The 13111-nt window shown below is 55.5% G+C and overlaps 1 protein-coding gene across 1 annotated transcript in view; it reads right to left on the reverse strand.

The window, feature by feature from the left end:
• MYO18A (myosin XVIIIA) overlaps positions 1-13111 on the reverse strand; it is a 73210-nt gene that overhangs the window by 22292 nt on the left and 37807 nt on the right. Inside the window, exons 22-30 of the mRNA XM_078595782.1 lie at positions 12391-12500; positions 10250-10315; positions 8897-9025; positions 6974-7117; positions 6659-6748; positions 6013-6132; positions 5244-5352; positions 4153-4280; positions 1412-1566 (exon numbers count right to left, since the gene is read on the reverse strand). Coding sequence (XP_078451908.1) covers positions 1412-1566; positions 4153-4280; positions 5244-5352; positions 6013-6132; positions 6659-6748; positions 6974-7117; positions 8897-9025; positions 10250-10315; positions 12391-12500 — 1051 coding nt within the window. The remainder of the gene's footprint in view (positions 1-1411; positions 1567-4152; positions 4281-5243; positions 5353-6012; positions 6133-6658; positions 6749-6973; positions 7118-8896; positions 9026-10249; positions 10316-12390; positions 12501-13111) is intronic.

Consider the following 13111-nt stretch of genomic DNA (forward strand, 5'->3'; position numbering starts at 1 on the left):
GTACTGCACTGATCTATATTCCTTAATACTTTGTGACCCGCCCCTAATGAACATTTGTGAAAAAAAGCTTCATGGCTCATTGGATTTCTCGAGGATAAATAAAGATTCTCATTATGATTATACTAAACCAATACTTTTGCTGGCACCGCGGGGTAACGGGAGGCAGCGTGCTGGGCTCGCGATCCAGAGGTCGCCGGTTCGATTCGACCTCCCGGCGCGGCAGTTGTGATGACGGTGCGAGTCTCTCTAATCCCTGAACGACCGTGAAGGTTTTTGATGGCGCAGGGAAACCGTCGTCATCCAGCAGTGGATAAACCACGGCTGACGATGCTCATCATGCCGATCCGCGATTTTTGTCGCTGTAGGTTGAAACAAAAGCTGTTGTTGATCGAGTTGACGCGTCACCATTCGCGGAAATTGTCTTGCTGCTGACCCAAAAGGATTTCGTTGATCTTTGCGAACGCGGCCCTTACGCCCAGGGATGCACTAGATCACAGCCCGGCAAAGCGAAGGTCCGCACAGAATAAATTGACGTAACACAGGAATTGGAAAATTGCAGAAACCTGAGAATAAATTCATCGCGCTTGGCGAGGCGCTTTCATTTATTTTCCTTTCGGAAACCTTTCGAGGCTTTGTTTGTCAGTGAATAATCATAACGTCCATGAGCCCAGATGGATGGCAGGGGATAGAGAAAGGGGGGCTAGGAGGTGGGACGGTGGAGGGGGCCTCGAGGAGGTGGGGAGAGGGGGGGGCCTGGGTGGCTAAGGAGTCAGAATGGCACCCACAAGATCCTGGGCTCCCATCCAAGCGTCAGTCACCCATGATGAAGCATCTTCTCAAGTGCAGCGAGTTGGTCACAGCCCAGTTCGCCAACGGCTGCACCGAAAAAGGTATTCAGCTTTGCGCTTAGTTTGGCCAAATTCCACCCGCTCTGAGAATGAAAAACATGTATTTGACTGCCATGTGACTGTAAGATTTGTGTGTATCCTGGCGTGTGGGACAGTCCACACCCCCCCCCCCCCCCCGAGTGTTTACCGGACGGAAAGAGGTCACCCGAAGGGACCTCAGAGGCAGTTCTGTGGTATCTGCTTCTGCATCCCGTTTTCCAGCGCGACGGGTTATACCGCCGCTCACCGTCGCTTTTCCGAGCGCGCACTAAAATCCCCGCGAGCCACTTCGCCGGCGAGAGAGCACGGCGGATAAAACTGCTCAGGAGACAAATGAAACTGAAACACTGCCTCGAGTGCGAAAATTATTTTAAAACATCGTTTTTTTGCAGCGGGTTACTTCGGGGATTTCGCTGTCATCCCCGCAGCTCTCTCACTCAAGCTTCGCTCGCCGCCCCCCGACCCCTAACCCCCTCACCCCGAACCCTCGCCGCCGCTCCCCCCCCCCCGCATGAGTCGCTCACTTCTTCTGCTTCTTGTCGAGCTCGTGGTTGCGCGCCTGGTGCGTCTCCATGTGGAGGCGGCAGTCCTGCAGCTCGGCCCCGAGGCGCTGGCACCGGCGCTGCAGGTTCTGCAGGCTGCGCTGGGTCTCCTCGCCGCTCGATTGCATCTCCGTCACCTGCGGCAGCACCGCGGCACGAGCGAGCGAGCGAGCGCGCGGCGATCACTCAAAAGTTCTTAACGTGCCGTTCGCAGCCCGTCCAGAGATTTACACGCTCGTCAACGATTGGTTTAGGAACCTCCCCCACGCAAACGCCTGGCCCAAAACGGTGACGTCGAGCGTGCTCGCGGTGCGATCACGATTCGTAATTTACTCTCGGGTCAGGCCACGTTGTCATGGCCTGGCGAAAATGTACGTCGTGAAAACCGAACTGCGCCACACGCAAATTGTGTGCGTACGTATGTTGAACTTCTTGCGCACCGTACGTAGCCAACCGTGGTAGTCGGAGGCGCGGGGCAAATTATATTCGTCATGCAGCGCTGAACACGCAAATGTTTTACCTTTCCGAGCGGAACGTCGTTATACAATAGAAAAACGCGGAATGCGTCAATTTTGTTCTTTAGCCTCGCCTCATTACGGAGCTGAAACGGTGACACGACTGGCGCGTGTTAGCGAGCGCTTTTGTTACGCGTGGCCATCGCTGTGTCGGCTAGGCCAAGATCGTGACCACGTGGCCCAACGCAAACAACCCATGAGCAAAATCAAATCAAATCCCGAGCACGTGAGGTCCTCCCGGTGCCCTCCTGGCGCGAGGCCACCGGGAAGGCGTCGCGGTTCGCTGACGCGTGCGGTGGTGGGGGTTGGTGGGGAATGGTGGGGGGGGGGGGGTTTGGGGGGGGGCCCGTGTTGCAATGTGGTTTCAAGCTACCTAAAAAGTGGAGAATGGTGGATTGGCTTGGAGATTATTCCATCCAGCAGTGAATAGATGGTGGCTCACAACGGCTTTAGTAAGAGGCAGCTGACCTGCACTCTCGTTTGCTGGATCTGCACGTCGATCCGGCGATCGCCTTGCCACGGCAATGTTCCGTATTACTCCTCATTCTCACATCGACCTTTCACCATGGGGGAGTGGAGGTGGGGGGGGGGTGATGGGGCTTAAGAGACTCATGAGAAAAGGCCAGGGGGAAGGGGGCGGTGAGCGGCCATCCGAAGCCTCCACTTCCACCCCAAGGCGCCCTCCAACCTCCCCCCCCAGCCACCCCCCCCCCCCACCATCTCCCCTGCAAACCCAGCAACGACGTTCACCGTGCAAACGCCAGAGGTCATGACGTGCGCGTCAAGCGGCCCGGGTTCACCGCAGCAGGAGCAGGTGCACCCGGGGGGGGGGGGGGGGTCGCGCGGGAACTCACGGACGGTGCAGCGGGTCACAGGTAGCCCCCCCCTCCCCCCGTCTCTCGCACACGCTCCCCGCGTGGAACGTGCTAAGCGGGTGGTCGAGCGAGTGAGCGGGGGAAGCGGCGGTGGTGGTGGTGGTGGCGGTGTGGGTGGGGTGGGGGGGAGGCAGGCGACCCGGGAGGCCACAAACGAATCCCTGCTGCCCCGCGTTGAATTTCTCCCACTTTGGCTTCCATCAAGAGGTCCGCGCGGTCGAGAATTTGCTAAACGAGTCACAATCAGCTGCCGGCGCGAGCTCGCCGTTTAATAGGGGGCTTCCTTACCGCAACTGCGGCGGTCACACCGCAGGATATTGCTGCATAGTTTGGTGAGAGGAGTCGAAAATTATTTGCGGCTTTTTGTGCCGATGCCCAGTTAAATGGCAGATCGGGCGATTTAAAAAAAAGTTTATTGAACAACGGAAAGCGAATTTTTGAACCGAGCCACCTTTACCATCTGAGCGTCTCCTCGGGTGAAATTCCAAGTGAAAGGGCACTGCACGGCAAGCGAAGGCCACGGTTATATAACCCCACCGCCCCTCCCCACCCCCACTTTGAGTGACAGCACAAAATATTTTCTCTGGGGAGTGAGCGTGGCAGAGCCATTCCACAGGTCATTTAAAACCCATTAACATTCCTCCGAATTTAGTTTTAATCAGTTAACACCCAGGCGAGATCTCGGGTCACGGAAATAACGTTCCACTGCCGCTTGCGCCGCCCCCGCTGCCACCGCGGTTTGTCAAGGGTCTCGGGTGCCCCTTGTAGTGGCGGCGGTGTCGGTGGTGGCGGCGGTTGAAGTGACGATAGCGGTGGTGGCGGTGCCCTGGCAAGGTTGTGGTAGCGGTGGCAATGGTGCAATTGTGGCGGTTGCGGTGGCGACAGTGGCGGTTATGGCTGTGGTGGTAGTTGGCAGTGCCGGCGAAAATTATTGGTGGTGGTGGTGGCATTGCGGTCACTCGTGCCACTCTCGACGAGCGGGGACCCTGCTCGTGAGGGCTGAACCGGCGATGGCACGGTTTAGCGGAGTGCAGCAGAGCCGTTCAGTAGACTTGGACGTGATTGTGGAGGCAACCAAAAAAAATTACAATTTAGAGAGGTACAGGAGATTAAAGTGACACGCAGCCAAAAGAATATAGGTTTCAATTGAAGGATTGAGATGATTGGACCGAATTGAAATTCCATTTATATATATTTTTTTTTAACAAAGCTTTGTTAGGATTGCTCGGATGGCTGAACATCTCGGCATGAACGGTTCGAAAGTTGGTGCTGTTTGTTGTTGGCCTCTTGGCCAACCGAGAGTTTGTTCGTCAATAATCAGCAGCGCTCCCACCTTGAGCTCCAGCTGTTTCTTCTGCTGCTGCTCCGCGTCCACTTTGTCCTCCATCTCCTGCTGCAGCTTCTTCCGCGCGTACCCGTTCTCCCGCATCGCTCGCTCGTACCGTGACTTCCACTCTCCCCCTGCAGGAGCGACGAGAAATAATAATTATAATGTATGCTGAACTGCCAACCGTGCTAATCAGAACGTTCTTCTTCTCCTCCCTATGAATTGTCTGCAATCATATCAGACCGTGAGATATATATCTAAGTCCCTCCCGTTTTGGTGGTCCCTGTGATGGACAAGTTCCGACATTTCGTACGGAGTCTTGAGACGTGAGTGGATGTTTAATGCATTTTTGGTAACTTGTTTGGCATGGCCACTGGATCAAGGAATGAGATGTTCCTTCCCCTCCCTTCCCATAACACGCGTCGCGCAGCATCAATCGCCAGCGGCGCAACTTTCCGTGGAGAGCAATACATCACGGCAGATGCCGCTTAGCGCAATCATTCAGGGCAGGCGAGCGGGCGTGCGTGCGGGCGTTCGGGTGGGCAGGCGGACGGATGGATGTGCGGGCGGGCAAGCGGGTTTTGGCGAGCAGGTGGACTGATGGGCGGGCGGGCGAGCGAGCGAGCTCGACTTTGTTGGGATTTAAGTTTTTTGTTGTTGTCCCTGGTGCCGGCCAGGGGATCTGCAAGGTTGCGTCAGCGCGGAGCGCTGGAGGGGAGAGGGGCCACACGATGGGCGGCCGCGGCTCGGGTGGGAAGACGGATGAGACAGGAATGGCTGCCCCCCCCTGCACGGCGTCCTTGGTGAGACGCATCGACACGACTCGCGAAATCCCTTATGCTGACGGGGGGGGGGGGGGCAGGGTGGAGAACCCAATAACTAGGGGCAGTGGGAATCTCGCGTTGCGCCGATTCGGTAACAGAGGGGGGGGAGGGGGGGGGGGGTGGGGCCCGCGGGAGCTGGCATGGCCTGATCCTCCGCAACGAAGCGGCGAAAGCGACGTCGCTGGGCCGCGTCACCGAGACGGGCGCGTTCGAACCGCGCGGCGTCACGGTGGCGCTGGCGAAAGGGCGCGGCTCGGCATCGACGGGTCATACCGTCGGCCCCGTCCATGCCCGAGCTGGCCTCGGTGGCGCGCAGCATCCGCGCCTCCGACACCTCCATCTCCACGGCGGCCGTCCTCTTCTTCAGTTCCTCAAACCTCACCTGCACGACCACGACGCAGCCGGAGGCGGCACGGCGGCAATTAATCGATTCATTATTCAGGCGATTAATCTCAGCTGAACGGGCTAGAGTACCCGCGTATCCTGCACCGTCATCGCGGTTTTGCCAGTGTCTGAGAATGTACGTTCCCCACTGCATACGTTCCGTATTTGGGCAACTTTGAAAGTTACAAGAAGATTATTGAATTGGAATCCAAATCGCAATGTTCGCTGACTTCCTGCGAGAACTTGGCAGGGCCCTCCTGAAAAAGAGTCGGTGGACTGAGTGAGCCTTTCCTGGGTAGACAAGCGCCACAATAATATTTGTTCGCCGAGGAATGCATTTTTTTTGTTAAAAGTTATGTCCACACATCCCTTTGTAGGGCAATTCAATTAAATAGAGACCCCCCCCCCCCCCCGTCCAATTCTCCCCCCTCTTCGCAGCCTGGTTCCTGGGCCTCTCCAGCCTGTGGAGCCTCCTCAATACCAACGCCACTGGAGCGGACTCAAATATTTGTTGCATGTAACGATAAAACTAATTGAAATTCCGTTTAGATGGAACGTCTCTCGTTTTGCAAGGGTGGGACCCGGGGGGGGAGAGGTAGGGGCGGCCCCAGGAGAGGAGATGGGGGGGGGGCGGCCCGGGGAAAGGGGGGGGCCTTACCTGCACTTCACGTAACTCCTTCTCCACGCGGAGACGCTCCGACACCTCCACATCCAGCAGCTGCGCCGTCGTCTCGGCGAGCCGGCGCTCGTCCGTCAGCTCCGTCTGCAGCTCCGTGACCTTCGCACCGCGCCGACGCCACCGGTCATCCCGCTCATCCTAACCCCCCTCGGCAAAACTAACCCAACCGGGCGCATGGCCGGCGAACCGACGCGGCTGGCGCCGGCCGTCTTTGGCGCGAGCGACCGCGCAAAGGACGGCTGACAATTGTCGCCATCATCCTCCAGGAGGACAGACGAGAGGAAACCCTCCACCTGAGTGGCGTAGCATGATAAGCATGGGTCCAGGTGTACCGATTTAAGTGGGGCACATCCCCACTCTCATATTTCTCCCCCTCTCACCCCCCCCCCTCCTCTCTCTCCGTAGCCTAGGCCGGGGTCCAGGTCCACCAATCTCCTATCCCAAACGTGGTGTCGGGGGCGGCCTGTTTGTGGCGAACGGGCCCGCCCGAATCGTCCGGCGAGTGTTTGGGCCCATTAGCGGCCCCCGCGGGCCGTAGAGGTCGCACCGCAACCCCGGGCCGGCGGCGATGGCCGAAGAGGCGAGCCAGTTCCACAGTGGCGACCGCCGGCTCGGCGCGACCCACCTTGCTCTCCAGCCGGTCGCTGCCCTGCCGCAGCTCGTGACGATCCTTCTCCGACTTCTCCAGGCGGCCGCGGAGCTGAGCCATCTCCTCCTGCCGGCAGAAACGCGAGCGCTTTCGTGAACGCGTCGTGGAGAGGGGCGGCCGGGTTGCTCGTGGCTCGGGGTGGGGTGATGGGTGAGGGAGGAGGGAAGGATTATATCGCGTCGTCGCAATATTCTTTCCCACGACAAGGAAGTTGATCGGCAGCGTTGACACGCGGGATGAGCGACGCCGCAGGCCCGGTCGTGACGTGCCAGGCCTGGTGCGAGGTCTCACCTCCTTGTACTTGGCGGGCTCCTCCGAGGCCGCGGGCGGCACGAGGGGCCGCACGAGGGTGAACGCGCGCCACCAGTGCCACTGCCGCACGCTCTCCATCGCGCGGAAATTCCTCTGCAGGCACCGCACGGCCAGATCCTGGACCTGGGGAGAGAATACAAAGAGGCTGGCACGCTGGGTCCGTTCACTGAGCCTCCCAATTTGGTGGGAGATTGTTTGGGAATATTTCCTTATCATCATCATCATCGTCGTCGTCATCATATTATATATAATTAACACCATCCAGTGATAAACCCACAAAAAAACATACAATGTAACTGGTGTTAGGCCAAACAATGACCTTGCGAATTGGGATTACACGCATCAGCAATATCTCCCCCTACTACGGTAATTATAAAAATAGGCGTAATTGTAATAATAATATGATAGTTATAACAAGTATAATCATCATCATCAACCATGATCAGTGAAGGCCTCTCTGAGCCAAAGCCATCTCTCACTCTCTTGCCATGTAAACGCATAATTTGCGTGCAAGCTGATTCCATCACTTTCTTCCCACATAAAGCTAAACCATTCCTTATTTTAATTTGTTAAAGGAATTGGCCAAAAAAAACTACAGCACAAACCGATTTCTGAATGTGACAACTAAATAGAATTATGGGACAGCCCGGCTCATTTAAAAAAAAAAAAGGTTTCGCGTAAATTCACTTCCACTGTTCGACCAATCACCTCCTCGGCCGCTACCGATGGGCAAAGCCCGAGTGTTGGCAACGAATGTCGGCACGAAACGACGGCCCGTTTAACCGCGTGGGTCGGCGCTGCCGGCGTTACGATTCATGATTAGTGACAGGGCCCCACCCGGTGATCAATTATAATCAATCAAAATGGTCGGTGCGAATAGCGTGCCAGGCAACATGAGAACTAAAATATTACATTTGTTTTGTTATAATTTTTTAAATTGGGCATTCTTAAATATATGTAATTGTTTGTTGTTAACACTATGAGATCTCTTTTACCAGTGGCAAAATATAATAGTAGGTTTTTACCCTTTTAACTGGTACAAAACTGACACCTTTATTCAAGGCATCATGTTTGCAATGACCACAACACAAGTAGTCAAAAAAGCAAACAAAAAGAAGCAACTCTGATAAAGATGATAATATGCACTGTCCTGTACGCCTTCTGGTGTCATCTGGCCCTACACCAATGGGGACTAGGCTCTAAAGAAAGCCGTCTCGGGTGTGGGCCAATCAACTTCAAGGACAGTGCATATTATCATCTTTATCAGAGTTGCTTCTTTTTGTTTGCTTTTTTGACTACTTGTGTTGTGGTCATTGCAAACATGATGCCTTGAATAAAGGTGTCAGTTTTGTACCAGTTAAAAGGGTAAAAACCTACTATTTGTCTGTTGTTGTTATTGCGATGAGTCGAGACATATCTAACACCCCGTGCCATGCCGTTGTCCTGAATCAACACTGGTAGAGTTACATTTTTATTGAAAGCTTTCGTGTCTGCAGGGATTCATATTCTTGATTCTTTCGGTACGTGACTTTACCGAAAGAACCAAGAATATAGTGGTAGAGTTGTGTCCTTGCCCAATCATGGTCCAGCTTGGCTCGTAAACTCAACAAACAACAAGTCTATGGGCAATGTAAATCTATGGGCAATGTTAGTCTATAGGCAATGCACCACTTCCACGGCTGAAGCAGCATCAGCACCAAATAATGTAGAATATTTTATACCGCTATTATTTTAGACGATTCACTTTTTTTCATTTTCATAAGCATCCGAGCTCGTGCTGATATTTGGTACGATGAGGAGGGGGGGGGCCCTCTCGAGCTACGTGGGCGCCCTACGTCTGTGCACTGCACCTCTATGCCCCCCCCCCCCAACAGCTGCCGCGGCCCCCCAGCCCCCCGGCACCTTTCTCTTCTGTATCCACTGCCGCACGATCTTGCCGCGACACAGCGCCTGGAAGTTGACGATCGTCTCGCAGATCTGAGAGTCCCGCAGGTATTCCAGACTCGCCAGCACTCCGGCTTTGAACACAACCTGCTCGGGGGGAGGGGTTGGGGGGGAAGGCGGGAGGGGGGGGGAGAGTTCAGGTCGTGCAAGGACGGACACAGCCCACAACAGATGGTGCCGAGCCGCTGCCAAGCCGAACATATTGCGGTGGCGCCTGCCACCGGCCACTGCGACCGCCCGCATCGCCGCTCCCCGCGGCCGTGCCACGACGAGGCCACGGCACACGCACATTACAGCGCTCCGCGTGCCGAGCCCGTCGCGCGCACCCAGCAGCAGCAGCAGCAGCGCCGGCAGATCGCGAAGGAGCTGCGCGTGCCCAACTTCTAGGGCAACGTGGTGGCGAGATGTTAACTACCTCGCCTGGAGCGCATAAGGTCGTGGGTTCGAACCTGACCCGGATGCCTGCTGTATATTTGGAGTTTGCACGTTATTTCTCCCCGTGGTCGCGTGGGTTTTTCTCCAGGTCCTGCGGTTTTTTCCCTCCATATTTAGACTCGACGAGTTTTTGGCCGCTGCCATACATTTTTCCACGTGACGACGATGAGCCACTTCGTCGCGCTATCATTTGTGATGGCCGGGTCGTTTCTGAACAAAGAGCTTTCTTCTTGGCTCAGTGAGACCTCACCTGGTAAAACAGATAAGAAATGGTTTCGTGTAGGCCCTGGCCTGCCCTCTGGTGGGGGCGCCCGACATCGCGGTTGGATTGTGTTGAGTGATGCCCAACAGGCCGCGGGGACGGCGGCCCCGAGGGGGCGATCCGCGACGGACGTGGGCGATGCGGTGGTTTGTCAAGCAGAGCCGTGACGAGCCAGTTAACGATGAACGTTTGGGCTAACGTTGGGTTCAACGGTTGGAAGCACCCGCCAATGTTTCCCGAACTTAAATGTAACTGTTGCTATAAGTCGAAGGATTGTAATCTGACCGAGCCGAGTTACGCTAGAGGGCATTTATCATTCGACGTTGGTTCACGCTTGTGCAACTTTCACGACTCCTCACATACAACGCCAAAAAATTGGTGTCGCTCCGATTTTCTACTTTGCTTCATTTTCCATGAATTCCCTTCGATTTGTTTCGATTTGCCTTGACCATCTGCAGGCGGCCCAGGTCACCGTTGCAGACGAGACTGCACCCTGGGCATCTCTTCGAGCGACCCGGCGGATCTTCGGTGAGCGTTGAGACGACTCAAAGGGCTTGCGAGGGGGTCGGCCGGGGAGGGAAGGGCAGTGGGGAGGAGGCGGCGGCGGTGGCTACCTGGCTGACGCCCACGGCGTACGTGCTCCGTTCCAGATCCAGAGCCTCCAGGAGTTCCTCGGCAGCCTGCGCAAAAGACACCGTGGTGAGATTTCAAATGAGGACATTTAACAACAAAATGTAACGTGGATGAATCGCGTTGATTTATTCATCGCTGTCGCGTCGCAAGACGGCGAGCGATGGCGGCGGGCTTGGTGAGGCCTCTGGGCTGCCACCTCTTAGGAGGAGAATAACCCCCCCCCCCCCCGGGACATATCTCCTGTTCCACCATCCCACAATAGTGGAAGAGGAGACATATCCCAGAGGAGAGCCACATGTACATACATCGTCTGGTGCAGTGCGTAAGAATATGTAACATTATTATCGCCGTCGCTATCATTACAGTTTTCAAAGGACAGCGGCAGCTACCTCCTCAACAAGAGGATGCATCTTGGGAAAATCAGGACAGGTGGCAACCCAGGGAGGCCTTCATCCATCAGTAGATAGATCATGGCTGCTGCTGCTGATGATGATAATAACGACGATGATGATAAAATAAGAGAGACAGATGAAGATCAATCCGGTGATGGCCGAGGTCAGGGATCGATCACACACAGCTTCACGCGTGGGTCATAGTTCACGCGACGACGTGTATGAACCCGGTGACCCCAGTTTCATTCCTGGTCGCGGCTGACATCAGTGGCGAGTGACATCCGACGTTCTGAACCGGCGCTGCCCTCTCCACCACGACCCCTCCCCCCCCACCGTTCACCAATACGCAATGACCAGAGTGGTGAAGTACGGCTCAACTGGTGTGACGGGCACTGCACGGGGAAGGCCTTCATTCGATATTGGATTTTTCCACTGGGCGGCACATTATGCTTTATTATGCGAGCGTTGGCGGTATTATATTTGTCCGAGTTTCCTGCTCACCTGGCCTTTTTAGAATACCATTAAGAATTGACATCGACCACCCACTCGCCTGATCACTCACTCACTCGCCCGCCCGCATTCAGCCGAATATGTCGCGCGTAAATCCTTGGCATGCCGGCGATCTACGCCACTGTCACCCGCACCCACGCACACACACACGCCGCCATCGCTTTCTGATCAAAACTTTAATCTACACCCCGTGGAAGTGTTTTTGCATTTAAAGGAGGAGTCCCGCGGCGCCGACGATGAGATTTCGCTCCGGTATTGAAAAAGTTCCCCTCGTTTAAATAAAGGGCGTGGAATTGAATGCCAGGTTTGCTTAGGGGGCACGGCCCGTGATTTTGACGCTCGCCTGCGAACATGGCAGACGAAGGGCGACCAATAACACTGGTGGTGGGTGAGGGTGGGTGGGGGGGTGCGTGGGGGAGGAGTGGGGGGGGCGTGTGGGGGGGCGTCTGGGGGGGGGGGGGCGTGTGGGGGGAGGGGGATCACCGAGATTGTTCGCGACAGGGAGGAGATGAGAGCGTGGTTTTCGGAGCAGAGTACGCGAGCTGACCAATCGCAAGCACGACTCCGAGCCCCGACCCGAAACAATGCTCATAACCAAGGAACCCGACAGGCCACTGGGAGCTCACATTAAACTTTCCAAAGAGCCAGCCAACAGCTGGTGCTAACCCTACCGTTAATACTGCCCGTTAATGTTGACCCTAACCGGCTAGCCATCCAGCGACCATAACTTGCCTTCTTAAAGCCAAACGAATTCTAGGCCTGCCTCTAAGCCTAGACAGGGAGCCAGTAAGCCCCTCGAACTAGCTCTACCCATAACCATAGCCTGCTAGTCAGTGTCCCTGCAGGAGACTAACTCTACCCCTAACCCTAACAAACTAGCCAGTCGGCCTCTAGCGCGGGCTCTAACGCTCTTGACCACCTGAATGGCAAACTGCAGTTGTAGCTCTGCCTTACGAAGGAAGAAGACTTCGCACTAACCAAAACTAGCTCGCCACTTACCCTCAAGCTACTAACTTTACCCCTAATAACTCCTACTTGGAGGTACAAATAATTACATTTGGTGGGACGGGGGGGGGGGGACAGGGAGGGGGTGGGGGATGAACAAACATTCGCTGGACGGAACAGCTAGCTTTGCAAACACTTGTTCCAGGGGGAACAGACATGCAGGGGGAGAGAGGGGCGGAGAATGAGGAGGAACCGATATCCGGGGCACGACGGACCCGTCGGTCGTCGGTGGCGATGTACTGCCGCCCGTGCTTCTTGCACAGCTGCGGAGCGAGGACCTCGAAGCTTCGGCGGAACTCGCTGAACGACATCTGGTCGGGATAACCTGGAAGCCACGATGGGGGGGGGGGGGGGTTGAGACGGGAGAGGCGATGAGAACGGAGGGAGCAGTGGCGGTTACGGCTCGGCTGCCGTGCAAGCAGCCGCAGAAGCAGCAGTCGCGGCAGGCCTGGCTAACGGTAATTATATTTCGTTTTTTTTTTTTACGTGCGACTGTTGCACCCGTGGCGGCACTATGGAAATAAACCATCAAAAAACTATTATTTTATTATTCCAGACAAGGCGGAAGGCCCACTGAGCTATGTAGCTCTTTTTCAGAAGCAACTTGGCTATAACAAATGATAGCCCAACGAAGTGGCTTATCACGTGGAAATTTACAGCAGCCAAATACTCTAAACGCGTGATGCTGATTCTAAATGTGGATCGAAAAAACCGGAGGATCCGGAGAAAAATCCATGCAACTAGGGGGAGAGAGGGAGACACGCAAACTCCAAACATACAGCAGGTGTCAGGGTCGGGATCGAACCCACGACTTTCTGTATACCAGGCGAGGGGGTTAAAGTCTCACCACCGTGGTGAAATGGGAATGGAGCCAAGGAGAGAAAGCACGGGGACAAAAAGAGAAGAAGGGGAGAGATCATTGGAAGCCGATGCTGG

The sequence above is a fragment of the Lampetra planeri genome, chromosome 6 (genome assembly GCF_965212315.1).
Source record: "Lampetra planeri chromosome 6, kcLamPlan1.2.h2, whole genome shotgun sequence".
In the NCBI taxonomy this organism is placed as follows: Eukaryota; Metazoa; Chordata; class Hyperoartia; order Petromyzontiformes; family Petromyzontidae; genus Lampetra; species Lampetra planeri.